The 18,606-nt window shown below is 35.6% G+C and overlaps 1 protein-coding gene across 1 annotated transcript in view; it reads left to right on the forward strand.

Annotated features, from left to right (window-relative positions):
* The window catches only part of LOC110461315 (A-kinase anchor protein 10, mitochondrial-like), a 22,642-nt gene extending 4,313 nt beyond the window's left edge, over positions 1–18,329 (forward strand). Inside the window, exons 4-10 of the mRNA XM_021514743.1 lie at positions 194–454; positions 7,572–7,716; positions 8,149–8,257; positions 9,808–9,991; positions 12,482–12,561; positions 14,611–14,648; positions 14,940–18,329. Of these exons, the coding sequence (XP_021370418.1) occupies positions 194–454; positions 7,572–7,716; positions 8,149–8,257; positions 9,808–9,991; positions 12,482–12,561; positions 14,611–14,648; positions 14,940–15,056 (934 nt within the window). The 3' untranslated portion in view covers positions 15,057–18,329. The remainder of the gene's footprint in view (positions 1–193; positions 455–7,571; positions 7,717–8,148; positions 8,258–9,807; positions 9,992–12,481; positions 12,562–14,610; positions 14,649–14,939) is intronic.
* Positions 18,330–18,606: the final 277 nt, after the last annotated feature.

The following is an 18,606-nucleotide window of genomic DNA, read 5'->3' on the forward strand; positions in this document are numbered from 1 at the left end:
TATCATACATGTTGTTATCAATTCATTTATTGGATCTAAAGGTCTGTTGAATTCAAATATTTATTGAAATATATGAAGAATCTTCGTAATGCCATTTTTAAATGAGGGGACTAACTCTTTTTTTAAGAAGAACCCATGACAACTAATGACTAAATGGTCAGGTTAACTTATCTTTACAAAAAATGCATTGAAGGTTTTACCAGGACTTCGTAGTGAGCGAATACTACTACATGCATCAGATCAACCTTCTGACCAGTACACAAGTCCACCTAGCTGACGTGTTGTACAATGAAGGGGCACTCTTCTACTTTATGGAGTACCTTGAACAGGAAGGGGGCAGCCATTTTCTCCAATTTCTTTTAGCCACAGACAACTTTCAGCAGCATCTCATGTCTTGTGGTGGTCAGTATGATGGGATGGAGGCTCAACGGGATGCAATGGTGCTATACGACAAGTTAGTATTAAATATGGAAGCATGCAACAAATTACCATATTTGGTATAAGTTTGCATACCATAATTTGCATATACCTTGTTTAATGTCCACATGCTAATGACATGAATGACGTTTGTGTTGATACTTTCAAATGTTTTGTTATATTTTGATTACTGAGATAATAAATTTAATCAACTAAAAAAAAACTGATATCTTTCACACTAATTTTTTTTACTCATCAGAACAGCCCTTTTTATACGCCTGTCAAATTTGACGGGAGTATTATGGTATGGGGTTGTCCGTCTGTCCGGCGTTAAACTTTTGTTTGTCCAGCAATCTCCTCCTACATTGTTTGACCAATCTCTTTGAAACTTGGTTTACATTATAATTATGATATGAAGTTGTGTCTCCCTTAAAAGAATTTTGATTCAACTATTTCTGCAAAAGTTATTGCCCTTTGTTCATTTCAGTATTTGATTTTTTATCCGGAGATTTTCTCCTACATTTTTAGCTCACCTGGCCCGAAGGGCCAAGTGAGCTTATCCCATGGTGCGGCGTCCGGCGTCCGGCGTCCGTCAACTTTTTCCTTTAAAATGCTACTTGTCCTGAATGGCTCAGAGGATTTTGACCAAATTTGGTCAGGAGCATCATTGGCCAAAGGGTTCTCAGTTTTGTATAAACGGAGGGTATAACCCCCCTGGGGGCAGAGGGGCGGGGCCAAATAGGGGGAAAATAGGTAAATCTTTAAAAATCTTCTTCTTCTCAACCAATAGAAGGATTTTGACCAAATTTGTCCTAGAGCATCTTTGGACAAAGGAGACTCAAGTTTGTATAAACGGAGGGTGTGGCCTCTTTGGGGGCAGAGGGGCGGGGCCAAATAGGGGAAGTAGAGGATTTTTTCTCTCCTACTATACAAGTGAAGGGATTTAAACCAAATGCAGTCTGAAGCTTGGTCAGGAGCATCATTGGCCAAAGGGTTCTCAGTTTTGTATAAACGGACGGTATAGCCCCCCCTCGGGGCAGAGGGGCGGGGCTAAATAAGGGGAAAAAAGGTAAATCTTTAAAAATGTTCTTCTTCTCAACCAATTGAAGGATTTTGACCAAATTTGTCCTAGAGCATCTTTGGACAAAGAAGACTCAAGTTTGTATAAACGGAGGGTGTGGCCCCTCTGGGGGCGGAGGGGCGGGGCCCAATAGGGGAAATAGAGGATTTTTTTTCTCCTGCTATACAAGTGAAGGGATTTTAACCAAATGCAGTCTGAAGCATGATTAGGGACAAAAGAATCAATTTTGTATAAACTGAGGTGTGTGGGCCTCCTTCTAAGGGCAGATGGGTGGGGCCCATTAGGGGAAATAGAGGAAAACATCAAATATCCTTCTCCTTTTGTACCGATGAAGGGATTTTGACCAAATTTGGTCTGGAGCATCATTGGCCAAAGGGTTCTCAGTTTTGTATGAACGGAGGGTATGGTCCCCCTGGGGGCAGAGGGACGGGGCCAAATAGGGGAAAATAGGTAAATCTTTAAAAATCTTCTCCTCAACCAATTGAAGGATTTTGACCAAATTTGTCCTAGAGCATCTTTGGACAAAGGAGACTCAAGTTTGTATAAACGGAGGGTGTGGGCCTTCTGGCGGCATAGGAGCGGGGCCCAATAGGGGAAATAGAGGATTTTTTTTCTCCTACTATACAAGTGAAGGGATTTAAACCAAATGCAGTCTGAAGCATGCTAAGGGAGAAAAGACTCAATTTTGTTTAAACTGAGGTGTGTGGATTTCCCTTCTTTGGGGCAGATTAGGGGAGCCCATTAGGGGAAATAGAGGAAAACATTAAAGATCCTTCTCCTTCTGTACCGTTGAAGGGATTTTAACCTAACCAAATTAAACTTGTTTTAGAGAATCTTTGGGCAAAGGGAATTGAATATTTATAAATGGAAGATGCAACTTTGTTACTTGTACTCCTTTGATAAACCTGAATGGTACTCAGCATGTTTTAAATTGAAAAATAAAATACCAGGTGAGCTATTAAGGCCCCTGGGCCTCTTGTTTATAGCATGTCAGCTAACCTCTATTAGAATGATGCAGATCTTATTTCAATGTAAGAAAGTATAAAACACTATATGGCATTCGTCGGGCGTATATCGTTCTGCCCCACGGTACTCTTGTTTTCTCATTTTATTCAAAGCCGCAGTTTTTCTGTTAAGATACAGATGAAGTGATAGAAAAATGAACGTTTTCGTACATCTTGATGCTACATACTCTCAGGTATTGATTTATCTACACATTGCATTGACACCATTTGAATCTTCCCAAGTAATAGAAAATTGGCAGAATTGTGTTAAAAAGCGCACTGCCTAATCAACTGTCATGTCATTGGATTTACTAATGTATTATATCCCTAACTAACATGATGTAGTCACTTTTTTGTTGTCTATAGGTAGTTTTGAAATATTAAAAATAGAAAATTTAATGTTTTACCTGTGGAATACCATATATATTTCACTTGTACAGCGGCAGAATCACGATATTTTCACCTGTGGTTCGTACTCGTGAACAATATTGGTATTCTGCCATAAGAGAAAAATATACATAATAATTATATTCATTGGGATACCTTCAAATAACCTCCATCTAGTCCACTAGCTAGACCTAGCTTATTACCCTATCAGTTAAATAATGAACGATTCTATAATGTACCGTCTGTGAAAAGTTTATTTGATACAGTTTCAGTTGTTGATATATGATTACATGTACTTGTACTCAATCGATCTTTACAACACAATTTAATATATTTCCCAACCAATTCTTTCGCTATTGAGGTATTCTTTTTACATCTTTTACACTTTTTAACTTGCTATTTTTGTTTGATGTTTTATTGTTTGTAATTGTCTATCTTTAAGGTTATATCGCCCTAAATAACTTTCATTGTTGATGGGCCGTTAAACAATACAAAAACAAACAAAACATCCAGCTTTATCAAAGAATTCAATACGGGCAAAATAATACATTTAAATATATATTCCAATTCAAGGGGAGTAACTCAATAATCCCAAAAATTACTCTATCTTGCATTTGGCAATTCATTATAGCTGATACTTTGAATTCTGATGTTATAAACTTATTACCCAATCAAATTTCCTTAGCATCTGACACATGAACGGGACAGCTATCTATGGAAACCATTTATCATCGATTAATTTATATTTTTAGTTTCATATGTCATTTGAGTGTCTAAATACGCCTGGAGTGTATCGCGATATATTGCAATGCAAATTAAAAGGAATGCATTGCGTCACATATCCAATAGTATAGTCCATGGAGATAGATGCTCAATTTAAAAAGAAATAATCGTCAGAAGGGTATCAAACTGAACAATATACAATATGATTGCAATTTGATTATATAATCGCGACCTGGCCACCGATCACTGATTTATAACTTAATTGATATATTACCTATACATGTGCCAAAACAAAAATATCTGACCAGGTGGTCGGTCAAAATATTAATCCGTAATTGCAGTTTCAATCCACCCTCCGCATTCTGATCGATCAGTACAACTGAACTTTCGTCATTACTCAAGAAAACATCTACTGCTTTGCGGCCTACACACTTGTCTCTGCTTTGCAATTGAACTTACTAATTGATAATGAATATTAAGTAAATAAAAGAAAGATATATATACCATTATTCATCTCCAGATTTGCAAATATATATCGCTATATAAGGCCATCGTTGTTCCGTATCAACGACTTGACTGTGTTTGTAGTGATTTTTACCAATGTTGACTCGGATAGTTCGAACTACTCTTTATTGTAGCGGCTACAATTTCATGTAATTCGAACAGGATTGACAATATATATATATTTTGTTTTTTTAAACTACCTTCAACTATAGAATTTAAACTGATTCCCACCACCAGTACAAACCTGGGTGTGGTGATTGGTAATCTGTTAGAATGTGCAGGAATGGACAATATTAAAACACTAAGTGGACACATCAAATAAGCTTTTGAAAAAATATTGCACTTCAGCGACATTTCAGTTCTTTATTACAATACAATACAATGGCTGTGAATTGCAATATACTGGTTTATGACATCAGCCTTCAACAACTCCAGATGAGATTGCTAATCCATCGCACATATACGCCTACCTGTTTATGTATTGTATACACATTATTTTACCAAACATGGGTGTAGAGCAGTTCCCATCATCTCCTCGTGTTACCTATGCTCTGTACCTTCAGCAGTAATAGTCTTGTACACTCTGAACGAATCTATATACTGAAGTGTCCCATATGGAATACAATGTACTGTGTGTACTGTACCACAAGCTTATAGCCCAATATCATCAGATGGTAGACTGTTCAAGACGCCTTCGTCCATGGTCCATCGGTCATTGGTCTGCCCTAAAACAATCCTTGTGCTTTTCAAAAAGTACTGGAGAGATCTTCCTCAAATATTTCACATGAAGATTCCCCATTGCCCTTAATTATGCATATCAAATTTTAGGATTGATTTGAAAACCAATATGGGCGTATCTTGAATTTTGATAGTTCAGATTTGTTATCGCTTTTTCTCAAAAAGTATCTCTGGGATCAATTTTTGGGTTGATCAGAAAACCAAGATGGTCAACAAGGGGCCATCTTGAATTTTGAGAGTTTGTTAGCTCTATTTATCAGACAGTACTTGATGGACCTTTCTCAAATTCACATTAGGATTCCCATGTACCCTTAGATATAGTGATGCATATCAAATTGTCAAGATGACTGACAGGTTGGTATGTTGAATTTTGAGAATTAGAGGTTGTAAGGGCTATTTCTCAGGAAACCTGGTTTGATCTACCTCAAGTTCTACATGAAGGTTTCCAGTGGTCTGTCAGTGTACAGACACTGGTTAGAAAAACAGGATGGCCACTATAGATAGCCGTCTTGAATTTGGTATTTCAATTTGGTTATCGCTTTTCTCAAGAATTATTAGATAGATCTTTATCAAATTTATATGTTCATTTTCTTTGTATATAGTTAATTTGTGCATGTTCATTTTGAGGCAGAAGTGATATATCTCTACATACATTGTATTTCCCCAAAAAGTACTAGACAGATCTTTTTCAAATTTCAATCTTAGGTTCGCCTTTTTACACATTAAGTACTACGCTAGTAAATAGTCCAAGTAAAACCTCACTTTGAAAGAACAATGTTATAGGTACATATCAATTTGAAGCGTAGATCAAAAGTTACCACAAGGTGGATTTATTGTTAACATGACTCAATCCAACAGATAAGAGAAAAGAAAAGATAAATACCGCATAGAACCTAGGATGATGGTACGATAGTGAGCTACAAGATCTACCACACATAGGATCCGCGATGGTACATGTACGATAGTGAGCTACAAGATCTACCACACATAGGGTCCGCGATGGTACATGTACGATAGGGAGCTACAAGATCTACCACACATAGGGGCCGCGATGGTACATGTGCGATAGTGAGCTACAAGATCTACCACACATAGGGGCAGCGATGGTACATGTACGATGGTGAGCTACAAGATCTACCACACATAGGGTCTGCGATGGTATATGCACGATAGTGAGCTACAAGATCTACCACACATAGGGGCCGTGATGGTACATTTACGATAGTGAGCTACAAGATCTACCACACATAGGATCCGTGATGGTACATGTACGATAGTGAGCTACAAGATCTACCACACATAGGGTCTGCGATGGTATATGTACGATAGTGAGCTACAAGATCTACCACACATAGGATCCGCGATGGTACATGTACGATAGTGAGCTACAAGATCTACCACACATAGGGTCCGCGATAGTACATGTACGATAGTGAGCTACAAGATCTACCACACAAAGGGGCCACGATGGTACATGTACGATAGTGAGCTACAAGATCTACCACACGTAGGGGCAGCGATGGTACATGTGCGATAGTGAGCTACAAGATCTACCACACATAGGGTCCGCGATGGGACATGTACGATAGTGAGCTACAAGATCTACCACACAAAGGGGCCACGATGGTACATGTACGATAGTGAGCTACAAGATCTACCACACAAAGGGGCCACGATGGTACATGTACGATTGTGAGCTACAAGATCTACCACATAAAGGGGCCGCGATGGTACATGTACGATAGTGAGCTACAAGATCTACCACACATAGGGGCCGCGATGGTACATGTACGATAGTGAGCTACAAGATCTACCACACATAGGGGCCGCGATGGTACATGTACGATAGTGAGCTACAAGATCCTTCTTGGATCTTTTGTTAACACTGGCTATAGCTCAATGACCTATGACATAGATATAGAAATAATTTGATTGGACGATATGGTCACTGTCATTGATATTACTATCCCTTAAAGTGTTTATAGGGCTTGTTCACATTTAGTTTTGTGATGTATACTTATCCAAGAAATCTCCAAATAAAGCAGTTCATATATCTAGTATTTTAATGAAGATGGTCAGATAATATCAACAAAGGGTTGCACTTCATGATCAACCCACTTTGGGTCCAAAAATTCCCATCAGAGAAGATCATAGAGTGGAGGCTGTCCTCACGACTTTGTACAGGACGTACATATTATATTCATGCGTACTTGTTTAGGCAAGAGGATCAGTCATTTTGCCATTCATGTGACAACATATGACTTTGCTTCACGTTTTGATTGAATGTGCCAATTTTTAACAGATTCGAGACAATTTTATGATATGCCTGGTATGAAAACTTAATCCCATGCAGTTAATTTGTCACACATTGTCGAATATCTATGTGAAATTTGTCTATATCATAAAATTAGACATTTACAAAAATACATTTTAAAATGATAAGTGACCATTTCGCTGTGTGTATGCATTTTTTAACGTTTTACCATTCACTTTCCTTTTGGCGTATTCAGTTTTGTAAATTTCCTTTATTGTTGTCAGGCCCGATACATCTCTAGGCCGTTAAGCAAATAACCAACCAGTTTATCAGTTTCAAATTGAAGTTCAAAGTTTGTAACAGTACGCTTTTTATTGTTTTTCAATATTTTTCTATAAAATGTTTGATACCATTCTTGTGTGATAGAGTAAATAATCCCATGTTTGAACACAATTTCTTTCAGATATTTTTCTTTGCAAGCTACAGATCCACTTGGTTTTGATGATAAAAAAAGGTTTGAGATAGAAGAAAATATATGTCGGGAAGAAGGTCCACTTCCAGATTGTTTTGCCAAACCACGAGATATCGTCCTTAAGACTATAGAGAAGGTAATTCTCTAAAAACACTGTTCTACTTAAAAAAAAATCTAGATGATAAGATAAGCTGTAAGAATTTAGAAGTCGCAGTGTAATTCTGTTTATTTCGTTTGAAAGTCTGAAGAATTCTGATTAAATTTTACCTCATTATTTCAATAAATTAACCTCATTATTTCGATAAATGTTACCTCACTATTTCAATACAAGTGATGCTGAGTTGATGCTGTACCTTTGGTATTTGTATCAGTGACTGTCAGTACATATCCCACTTGAAGTATTTTTAAGTTTTTTGAAGGGTTAGTTTTTAGCTCACCTGGCCAAGCCATTCATCATCATGATAATTTGTTCCTTGAAAACACTTCTAATGAAGACTATTATAGCAATGTTTGCATTTTTTCTGAGAATTTGTCTCTGATGTAAATTTTGTGTATTTGTGTATTTCAGGCATACTTTAAGGCCTACCTACAGAGTGATGTATATTACAAGTATCTATCTGAGCTGGTTAGCACAGTGGAAACGGCCAACTACCCACCTCGACAACGTAAACGCACCGGTCAGTACACTGCAGAAAATCCATGATAGAAGACTTAATAAACAACAGCTGATTTCCAAAGGGGAAAAGGATACAATGTAGAACAAATGTCACTCAAAGTCCCAATATTTCGGCCTCCTGGCCTTCTTCAAGGGCGAAAGTCAACGATTGGTTCAAGTGATGTCCATCTTGCCTCTTCAGAGGTTTGAAATCAGTTGTTGCCTTTCACCCTTGAAGAAGGCCGGCCAGGAGGCCAAAATATTGGGACTTAGAGTGACATTGTGCTATTCGTTATTTTTCGTGATAGAAGAGTTAAAATGACATGTTGTGTATCCCTGAAAAAATGTAGATATTGTTATTAGAGGAGGGGTACTGTCTACAGAGAAGACAATAATTTTGAAAATGCTTATGCATCATTAATGCAAAAACTGTTAATATGACAATATAGCTAGATTGCAACTCCATATATACCAACTTAAATGATTGACCTATGAAAAATAGTGTTAATCTATTAACCCATTAAATTGAAGCTAGTCGTTTGACTCATTTTACTCTAAACTTTAAATAATCTGACCTGAAAATTGATGAAATTACCACTTTTACTGAAAATTGATGAAATTACCACTTTTACTGATAGTTGATGAAATTACCACTGTTACTGAAAATTGATGAAATTACCACTTTTACTGAAAATTGATGAAATTACCACTTTTACTGATAGTTGATGAAATTACCACTTTTACTGATAATTGATGAAATTACCACTTTTACTGATAATTGATGAAATTACCACTTTTACTGATAATTTTACCATTAACTGCATTGAAATAACATTTCTAATTATAGCTTACAATTAAGTTTATAATTAAGTAAAGGGTACCAACAAGCTTAACTACTTAGTTTCCGGTATTATTATTGTCACTTTTGTGAAATATTTACATGAGTTCTTTTTCAAACAAATTATTCGATAAAATCCCAGGCTCCAAGTAATTTTATTGAATTTCAGTTTTTCAAAATTTGCTGTTTTGAAAAAGAAGTAAATAAGAAAGAAAGGAGAAAATTTGTGGAGGTTAATTATAAACACAGGAGCTTCACATTGAAAAACCGACACTTGTAACTATACTGTTGTCATCTACTAATTATCAATGAACTGCACAAAATGAAAGTCTAATTTATGGGCGACAGAATGTATGGAAAAACAATGAATATTGAAAAATACGTAATTTAACAAGGGAATCAACTCTCGCCGAAAACAAGCCATTCAGATCGATATGTCTCGCCTGTGCCCCACTTTGACCATCAATGCACATGTCAAGTTTGGTTGGTCTAGCACTTAACGCTTCAGGGAAACTAACTTAAACGCAAAAACCTTATGTTGATGGAGATGCTGACAAAGTCAATGGACCATGAAAGGTAGGCCGCATCCAGCATTTGATGTATGGGTTGAGATGTACTACCTTATAAGATGCGATTCTTTGGTCCAAGTTTGGTTGGTGTAGCACTAAGTCTTATAGATTCAGAGAAACTAACTTAAATGCAAAAATNTTAAATTGCCGTTTCTTTATTCACAGCCAGTGATGCCTCCTCAGAACACAGCAGTCACAGTGCTGGAAGTGAAAGTCGATCGTCCAAAAACACCTACCTGGCCACAGACACGAGTCATCTACGTCACAGCATGAACAAGCTCGACACTGCCATGAACCTTGATCCTGGGCTCCTGAACCCTGACCTTTTATGGAAAAGACACAGTCCAAAGTAAATTTCTGCTGAAATAATAATTTGTTTTCCCTGCATGTATAATGTACATCACTTGAGTTAATGTAGCTATTTGCACTATGGCCAACTAGCAGTTGGTCTGCATACATGTCTCTACTACCGGGTATATTTTATATAACGAAAATAAACGTGTAATGGCTTTGCTTTACACTGTATACTGGTTCTTAAGGCCGATAATAATAAAGCGTTTACCTAGATCCCAATCCAATTTTTAAGTGTTGATGGGTTTGTAGGTTGGTAGGTACATGTAGGTAGGTAGGGAAAACATTTTATCAGTGCCCCACATCAGAGATACGAGTGCCGTATAATAATCATGGTGCCCGTCTGTCCATCTGTCTACACATTCATTTACAGTGATTATCTCTGAATTCTAAAACTTTTAGAAATTTGACACGGTGATACACTGTGATATATTTATGTGCAAGGTCGGGTTACTATTACTGAAAAAGACCAAGGTTGGGGAGGGGAAGGGGGGAGGGGGGGTTATACGGTCAGGCACATGGTGAGTCTGTCAGTGTTTTAGTTAAATTTTATCAAATGTTCCTCTTTTCCATGGTTTGAACACTCTTTTTACTGGTTTGAATCTTGATTTAATCCTTTAAACCTTTGTTTTAACTATTAAAGGATAATGTGCAGGGTTATACCTACTCAGGAGTAAGAAGATCCAATGTTTTGGTTAAAGAGAAAACAAACAATAAATGATGGACAACTGACTAAATTTTAGAAATATTAATACAAAAAAAAAGGCAAAATTTTAATGAAATTAGGTGATGGGTGATTTTTCTCATTTGCTTGGGTTTTAGCAAACAATGAATGTGTTATTTGAGGCCTTAACTTTGTATGGCTTTTCAAAATATTTTATAGCTCTACTGAATTGTAAGTATTGTATACCGGGTAGTTTACTAATTATTTTTTGACTCAAAATAACAAGTGTTGTTTGGTCCATTGGGAGTTTATCTTAAGAAATTCATTGCTTAATTTGTTCGCATGTTCTCAGCTTCAGTTTGCACTCTTTTGGTATACATGTATCACATTCAAAATTTTAGAAAAAAAACACCAGGTGAAAGCTATAACATTATTTGCTGTAATGAGCGCCCTTCCTTTTTCTGTTTTTAGATGAATTGAAATTATATTGACCCCATCTGAGTACTTACCGGGCCTGGTCAATGTTTTATAGTACTTTAAAGCACATATATACAATACTTACAAGTCTGGTGACCATAGCTGGACTTGCTGTAAAGCGGATTAAACATTTGATTTCCAAACCTCCAGCCACACTGGAATGTTTAGAATGTCCTTTGATAATCGAAAACGGTTCAACTTTACTGTGTAACTCATATTTTTTCATTCTAATAGGCGCCCAATTTTAATCCAGTTTCTTTTGTATACCTGGTATTACCGTAAATCAGGATATTTTTATGCAGGTTAATTTTTGGGAATATCTCAAAAACAGCTGTAGTTTAATTTTTACCTGTCCATCTTCCCGAATCGGGGCTATGTGCAAAAATATGTTGACACATATACATGTACAGGGTTGAAAATTTGTAAAATATACTGGTCATGAAATTTTCATGTTCGGCCAGAATCAGACTCTACTATTGCATGCACTTCAAAAAGGGTGGAAGGGTAACTCAAGAGTATCTGTACATGTTTGTGCGGAGTCAGCACATTTTTCTTCAGTGACCAGGACTAGCTGATTATTTTTACTGGTAATCCACCCTGCACCACAACGATAGAACCTCCCAGATTACTGTGACAGGTTCAGACCTCGCCAGCTTTTGTAAAAACAATTCAGGAAAACTGGTGCCCTGATACAAGGATAAAGCTTATTTGACACTTACTGTTTACAGTCGGTAGATTTGTACGTGTTTTATTTTTTGGGAATTTGAATCTTGCACAAAACACAAAGACTCGCACATTGAAAATATCCCAATTTGCAGTATATGGGTATATCCACGAAAAATTTAGACAGCACATATTTACATGACAAAGTATGTCCCTCAACTAGCTATGGTACTATACAAATATATAATTTTTTTTGGAAAAGTTCTAATAAACATGTTTTCAAGGTTTTCCATATAAATAGTTTTCTCTATAATAAAACATTTTGTTAACTTTTTTTTTCTCAGAATAAAACAGTTGTAGAAATTTATTTTGCTCCTAAAGATCTTTTAATCATTATGAATACCATACTTGCTTGCAATAAGCCAAAAGGCCAAACGCTAAATCTCAAACTCAAATGGAAGATGTGATTAAAACAGGAGAGTTAAATAATAATTTGGCATTTCTACTGAACTACATTAAAAATGGGTTGACTTATTACCAGGCATGAGCTTATTGCTCGATAATACAGTATTATTCCTTTTTGCTAATATCAAGGCCAACAACAAGTTGAAATATCTGCTTTCTTAATTCGTAAAAATAAATAAAGTTTATATGTTACATATTTCCTTTATCTTATATTTACAGAATGAGCTTGGGAAAGGTGGACACCCTTGGGGAGTTCGTGTCAGAGTTTGACCCCAACCCAGACCAAGAGAAAGTCAAAGGTACCAGTATATAAGCATTTACTGAAAAACGCCAGTATAGTTGGTGATGTTAAACTTTTCTTGAGGTTCTGTGTCCTGCTGGGTGTCTTCGGCAGTATGTTTCAGTGAGGTAGCACTATAAAGTCGGCATCAGTTCCGCGCTATCACAAGGAGACAAACACGAACATATCGTAGCCTCCCAAAACATACACACATACACTACATACATGCATCTTGCATACAGGGGAGGCCGTCCTTAAGGTGGCTCTACCCTTTTGCAATTAGCCAGCAGAATTCAATGAAAGTTTCACATAATGGTTATGTCAATATGTATAGATGATTTAACTGGTAAAAAAATACCAAAAAATTATTTTTTTGTCAAATTCAACACTTTCACATTTTTTGAGTGTGTGGCATTGTTCAAAACTATTACAACAATAAAATAATGAAAAGAAACATTGCATATTAACCCTACAAATATTTTATTTATCATTGAATATCTACAACATGTTACAAAAAGCGTTTTTTATTGAAATTGTATGGACAAAAGTTACTAAATACAAGCTAAAAGCAAACAGGACACATAGTTTCATACAAAAAGAATGAAAAATTGAACAAAATACACACAAATCTTTATAATCATTTATTTTACATTTTACAATAATTTTGATCCTGATGAGAGTTGTGTACCTTGAAAAAAAATCGGAACTTTTTGCAGAGGGATAGAATTTATACAATGTCACTTTTTTTCTTAGAAAACGACGGAAATAAATTAAATTACTATATTTAATTGTCAATTTACTGTTCTTTTATGGAACAAAATTACTCTCAACATGTACACTTTGGACATCATTCCATAGCCCGCTCATGCATGGTATATTTACATGTCAGGTACATATGTAAGGGCATAGGCTATCGCATGGTATGCCGTTATCGCGTGCAAACATGCACTTAAATTTTATAGGGATCTTGATATTTTACAAACCACTATTTTCACAGAGTTATTGTAATTGCATTTGTGAAAAGATTTAACTGACAGAGCGTAACTCGCTCGACAACAAAAGTCGTAGCGACCAAGAGCTTGTGAACTACTGTTAGCACGTGATACGTACTGGTGAGGTCGGTAAACAAAACACATCAGTCTGCATTCCATGCACCTCATATACGACCTTCTTCAAGTCGTTTGATCTTATGTCAGTGTTTTCCCATGAGTTAATTAATGTCTTTGTATCATAAGCTTTTTTTTAGAAAAATGTGTTAAGTTAAGTATCGATATCGGGTGTTGACATATCGCATCATGCACGTGTTCTATTGTTTACCCAGTGTTACTATAATTTACACTACGGTAATGGAATGCCCGATACGCAATATGGAAATGACGACACGAAAACACGCCAAGAAAAACATGTGTATTATGAAGGGTGGGAAGTCCTTAAATGACCATAGCTGTTGATAGGACGTTAAACAATACTAAACCAAACTAAACCAATCTTGAGCTTCTATTGTTATTCTTTTTTTCCTTAAGCAAATCAATGTTCAATGTTTTAAGGAGACACGGTAGTCTAGTGGCATGGTAGGACGCCGGGCTCGTGACTGAAGGGTTGCAGGTTCGAGTCACGGCACGGCACTGTGTTCAATTTTTCAGCAAGATACTTTACTCAGCTTGTTCCAGTCTACTCAGCTGTAAATGAGTACGTGGTTAGGTAGTACTAGAATTGTTGAATGCTAGTTGTGAGCGCTGAAATGGCCGCAATGGCTGTATGCTCCCCAGGGAGTTGAGAAAAATATTGGCTGGTTGCAAAGGCCCTATAACAATGGATAATAATTTGTGAACCGCTTTGAGACAACCTACGAACTAGGTTGTGATAAAGCGGTATACTCCAATTATTATTATCATTATTATTCAACTTTATGACTCTTAAGATATATCAGGTTTGAAGGAGCCCTTGTGGATATTAAATTTCCCCTGGCTTTCAAATTTCTTGTTGGAAATACAAAATATACGCAAGTTTTGACAAATTTAAAGATACCTGGATTTTAGTTTGTGTTAATTTTGTTTTCCTATTTCAGCATCTGGACTCTTTAAGAGAAAGAAAGCAAAAGAAAAGGTAATAAACGTTTAATAAGGACATTTCAGATATAATTCTGATTTTGTCCTTAATTTGATATCTTGGATAGCTATAACTGGAAATAATCTTGTTCGGAAGGTAAGTAATGGACATGTATCTCTAATGATCTAACAAAAGAAATATTTTCGAGAGGTAACCATGATACTTTAGAATTGTTCATACTGTTATCAATATACCATTTGTTTTGTTTTGTTTTGTTTTTTACCAAGCCTGCAAAATTTTATCAAATTTCTTCTATGACCGTGATTAATCAATGCTGTTTTTTTGCAGGAACAAGAAGATATGGCATTAAAGATAGCCCAGATGATTATAAATGATGTGACCTCAGTCACACAGACAATTGGTGCGCTAAAAAACCCACAGCAAGATCGGGATGACGGAAGCTAGCGATGTGTCGTGACTGCACGCCAATGTATGCGGGAGACCTATTCTGTGTTTTAAAAAGCTTGTAATCTGTGGTTAATTGATCTTCAATCATACAACAGTGGCAGAAACTGGTGTAGACTTTAAACAAAAATTTGAATTGGTCAATCTTTAAAGTTTAAAATATGTAAATGTATTTCATACCTGTGTGATGTTTTCTGGCCCGGTTTTCTGGAACTCCGCATTGCTCGAACATGTTTGATTACTTGGTAACACACATACAGTATGTATCACAACATATCATAATACATGGATGGGACTCATTGGTTTTATTAACTAATCAAATGACTAGGTTAAAACTTCATTAAGTTCAAAGTTATTTGTTAGTCTCTGATGCTATGATCATGTGATGAAGGTTTTTTGTTAACAGCATTGTCGTGTTGGCCATTACAATTTGACTCGGGTTTTGAGAAATCTGTGATGGTAAATTAGATTTTTTTATTTTTTTTTAACAGAAATTTGTTGAAGTTCAGGAAATGAAGCTTAACCCTTTCACCCCTATGTAGCTTTCGTAGACTCTACCATGCATTGATATGGATGAGTCCATTGAAGTCTACAGTGGTGAAAGGGTTAAGCAAAACTCCACACCTTCATTTATAATGTGGATAGTTCTCTTTATGAGCAGATGTATGTGTACACTTGTCTACGAAGCACACTCGTAGCGTATCCATTTGCACCACATACTTGCATTACTTGCATTATTGGATACAAAGTTATGTTCCAGTATTTAGATCTTAAACCTTTCACCCTTAGGTAACTATATATAGTAGACTCTACCATGCATTTATGGGGATGAGTCCATTACGGTCTACAGTGGTGAAAGGGTTAACAATCACATTCATGTTATGCAGTACCAATATATAAAGGATCTCAAAGATGTTCAAAATTCAGCAAACACGAGTCAAAGTCTTGATGTTTCAAAGTTTTCCTGATTGTCCCACAATTAGTTCAAAATATTTTAAGTTTGACTGTTTCGCCGACACTGTAAGAGATATAACAACAACCTAACCCTCGATGAAAGTCAATATTTATACAAAGTGGGTGATTTACAGCATATATGTGGTATATGTAGGTTCTAACTTGTGACAGATATTTCATGTCGTATGTTGTAGGACAGGGCACGCCTCATCAAATTGTCTTCCTCCATCGATTGTTTTGTAATTTATTCCATTAACAAACACAATATATCTCATACACTAGTGCATCTTGATTTCAAGGTTTAGAATATGAACTTCCTGTCAAATTTGTATTGTGTCTAGTATATATATAAATGGCATACAATGATGATGTCACAAAGACAGTCTTTCATATTCACCTGAAAAGCTTAATGAAGCAGGCTGATCATACCAGGTAGTATGCCCACCTGTATTACCGTAAACACTCGTGTAATTTGCGCAGTTTTAGTTTGTTTTGAAAATAAGTTTGAAGTTGGTGATGCACGAATTACATAGCTTTTAGATCTTATCGGGGTTATGATTTTCTTCAGAACGAGTGTCCATTTGAAAAAAAATAAAACTCTTGTAAATTGCGTAGTTTTTTGTTTTGAAATTAAGTTTGATGTTCAAGAAACAGCAGCTTTTATTTTGCGTTTGGTTTGAATTCCCCCTTGGGGGATCTTGGTTCAGATCTGACTCTGCTAGTGAAAACTGGTTTGTGATTTAAGATATAAAATTAAATACCATCAGAAAGACATCGTATTTTCAACATAAGTTTCAGTTACATTTATGTACATGTATATGCATATAAGAGACCTATGAATTATTTCTTTAAACCAAAGTTTCCATACATTCATGTATCCAAGACAAATGGTTCTGTAAAGTGGGATTTTGTGTCAGTGGGAAATCAAGGCATATATGTACATCTATTTCATGTTATATAAAAATACAGAGGATTTCACTTAATATCACACTGTTTAATGTCACACTTCGGTTATTATCATTTTTTTCACGAAAGCATTATTTTCCTTTTATATATTGAATGTACTAAGGTTTGCTATATATTATGTGAATCAACAGGAACTTCTCTTTATATCATGTTGTTCTGACAGTTGTCCTATAAATTCCAAAAAAAAGGTAAAGTGGATATACAAAAACAACGGTAACTTCTCATGTTAACTGCCCAGCAGGTTCACACATTAGTTTGGTTATAAACAATACACTAAGCACCTGTTAAAGAGATGTCCCAGCTTTGTATGTTATGACAAGAGAGTATTAATTTTAGCATTTGAACTCGCCTTTCTGTTAATGTCACATTTCTGTTAATATCCCATTTCTCTTTATATCATATTTCACTTTATATCAAATTTTGTACGATATCACATTTTCTTATGGTAAATGAACTATAATATGTTGTCAGGAGGGCCCAATAAGTCCTAACAATTTTATGTAAGGAATACTGGTTTGTTTGTTTCTAAATTTTTATTATCTGGAAAATACTGTTTCCATTGTTTTGGAGCTAGGCTTAAGAATGGTCCATCGATCATTTCAGGGTATAATAGCTCTGTGTACAGTTACTGCATATAGAGGAAAGCTATGATTGTGGTGATGTAACTATTAGTCTCACATTGAAAACAGTTAATTTTCACATATTGTGCAATTTTTGTTAAACATTTATGTCACAAAACCTTATCAGGAAAATATTGTAAACCTGTGAAACTTTTCGCCAAGTCAAACTTTCACCTTTCACCGGTAAAATACATAGTTTCTGGGTATTACATGTTATTTAACGCTTCATATTTGATTACTATATGTTTTATTTTGTTTCCTTATGTTCTTAGTAATTATGATTTTGTCCTCATTTATAAGGGCGAAAAAAGCACCAAAGTTAAAATGTGGCAATAATTTCCCTGTATTTAGTATGCTGTGCAACACTTTTAGGTTCTATTACAAAATAAGACGTGACTGAAAGGATGTAGAATACAGTTGCTGAAACATGTACCTAACATGGTTTCTTTTCTTTATTTCTGGAGTGTTCTATTAAGAAAACAGCATTTTATCTGACAATCAATTGTACTAACACACCAAGAGATTAAATTTTTATTGTCAAAATATCGTTCAATATCGGCTGTCTGTGAGTAGTGCTTAATTACTAAATCAAGGTTGGACCAGTGAAAGTTTGACAGATTATTCTTAGAAATGTATATGAAAGGTCAAGGCTGAGACCAAGCTCACTTAATTTTTTATTTTATTTAGAATGGAAAAACATGTATTTTATGACTATGGTTCATTTGGTGTACAAACATAGTTGCAATAACNATTTTTAAAGTAATTACAAAATTGAGGTAACAAAAAGACTCCTATACACAAAGAAGAGTTCCACTTCAGTGCTGGAGTATTCTCCCTTGTATATATAGAAGATTTGACAACAAAAAGGACAATTTCTTAGTTAGAATTACTCTCCATGGCAAGGTAGTTATCTTTTATTTTTACTGGTAATCTGTTATAACTGGACAAAAAAAATCTTTTGTATATAATTGTATATAGATATAATATATCTGCCATTTAGATGACTGTTA

The sequence above is a fragment of the Mizuhopecten yessoensis genome, unplaced genomic scaffold, assembly GCF_002113885.1.
Source record: "Mizuhopecten yessoensis strain PY_sf001 unplaced genomic scaffold, ASM211388v2 scaffold10603, whole genome shotgun sequence".
In the NCBI taxonomy this organism is placed as follows: Eukaryota; Metazoa; Mollusca; class Bivalvia; order Pectinida; family Pectinidae; genus Mizuhopecten; species Mizuhopecten yessoensis.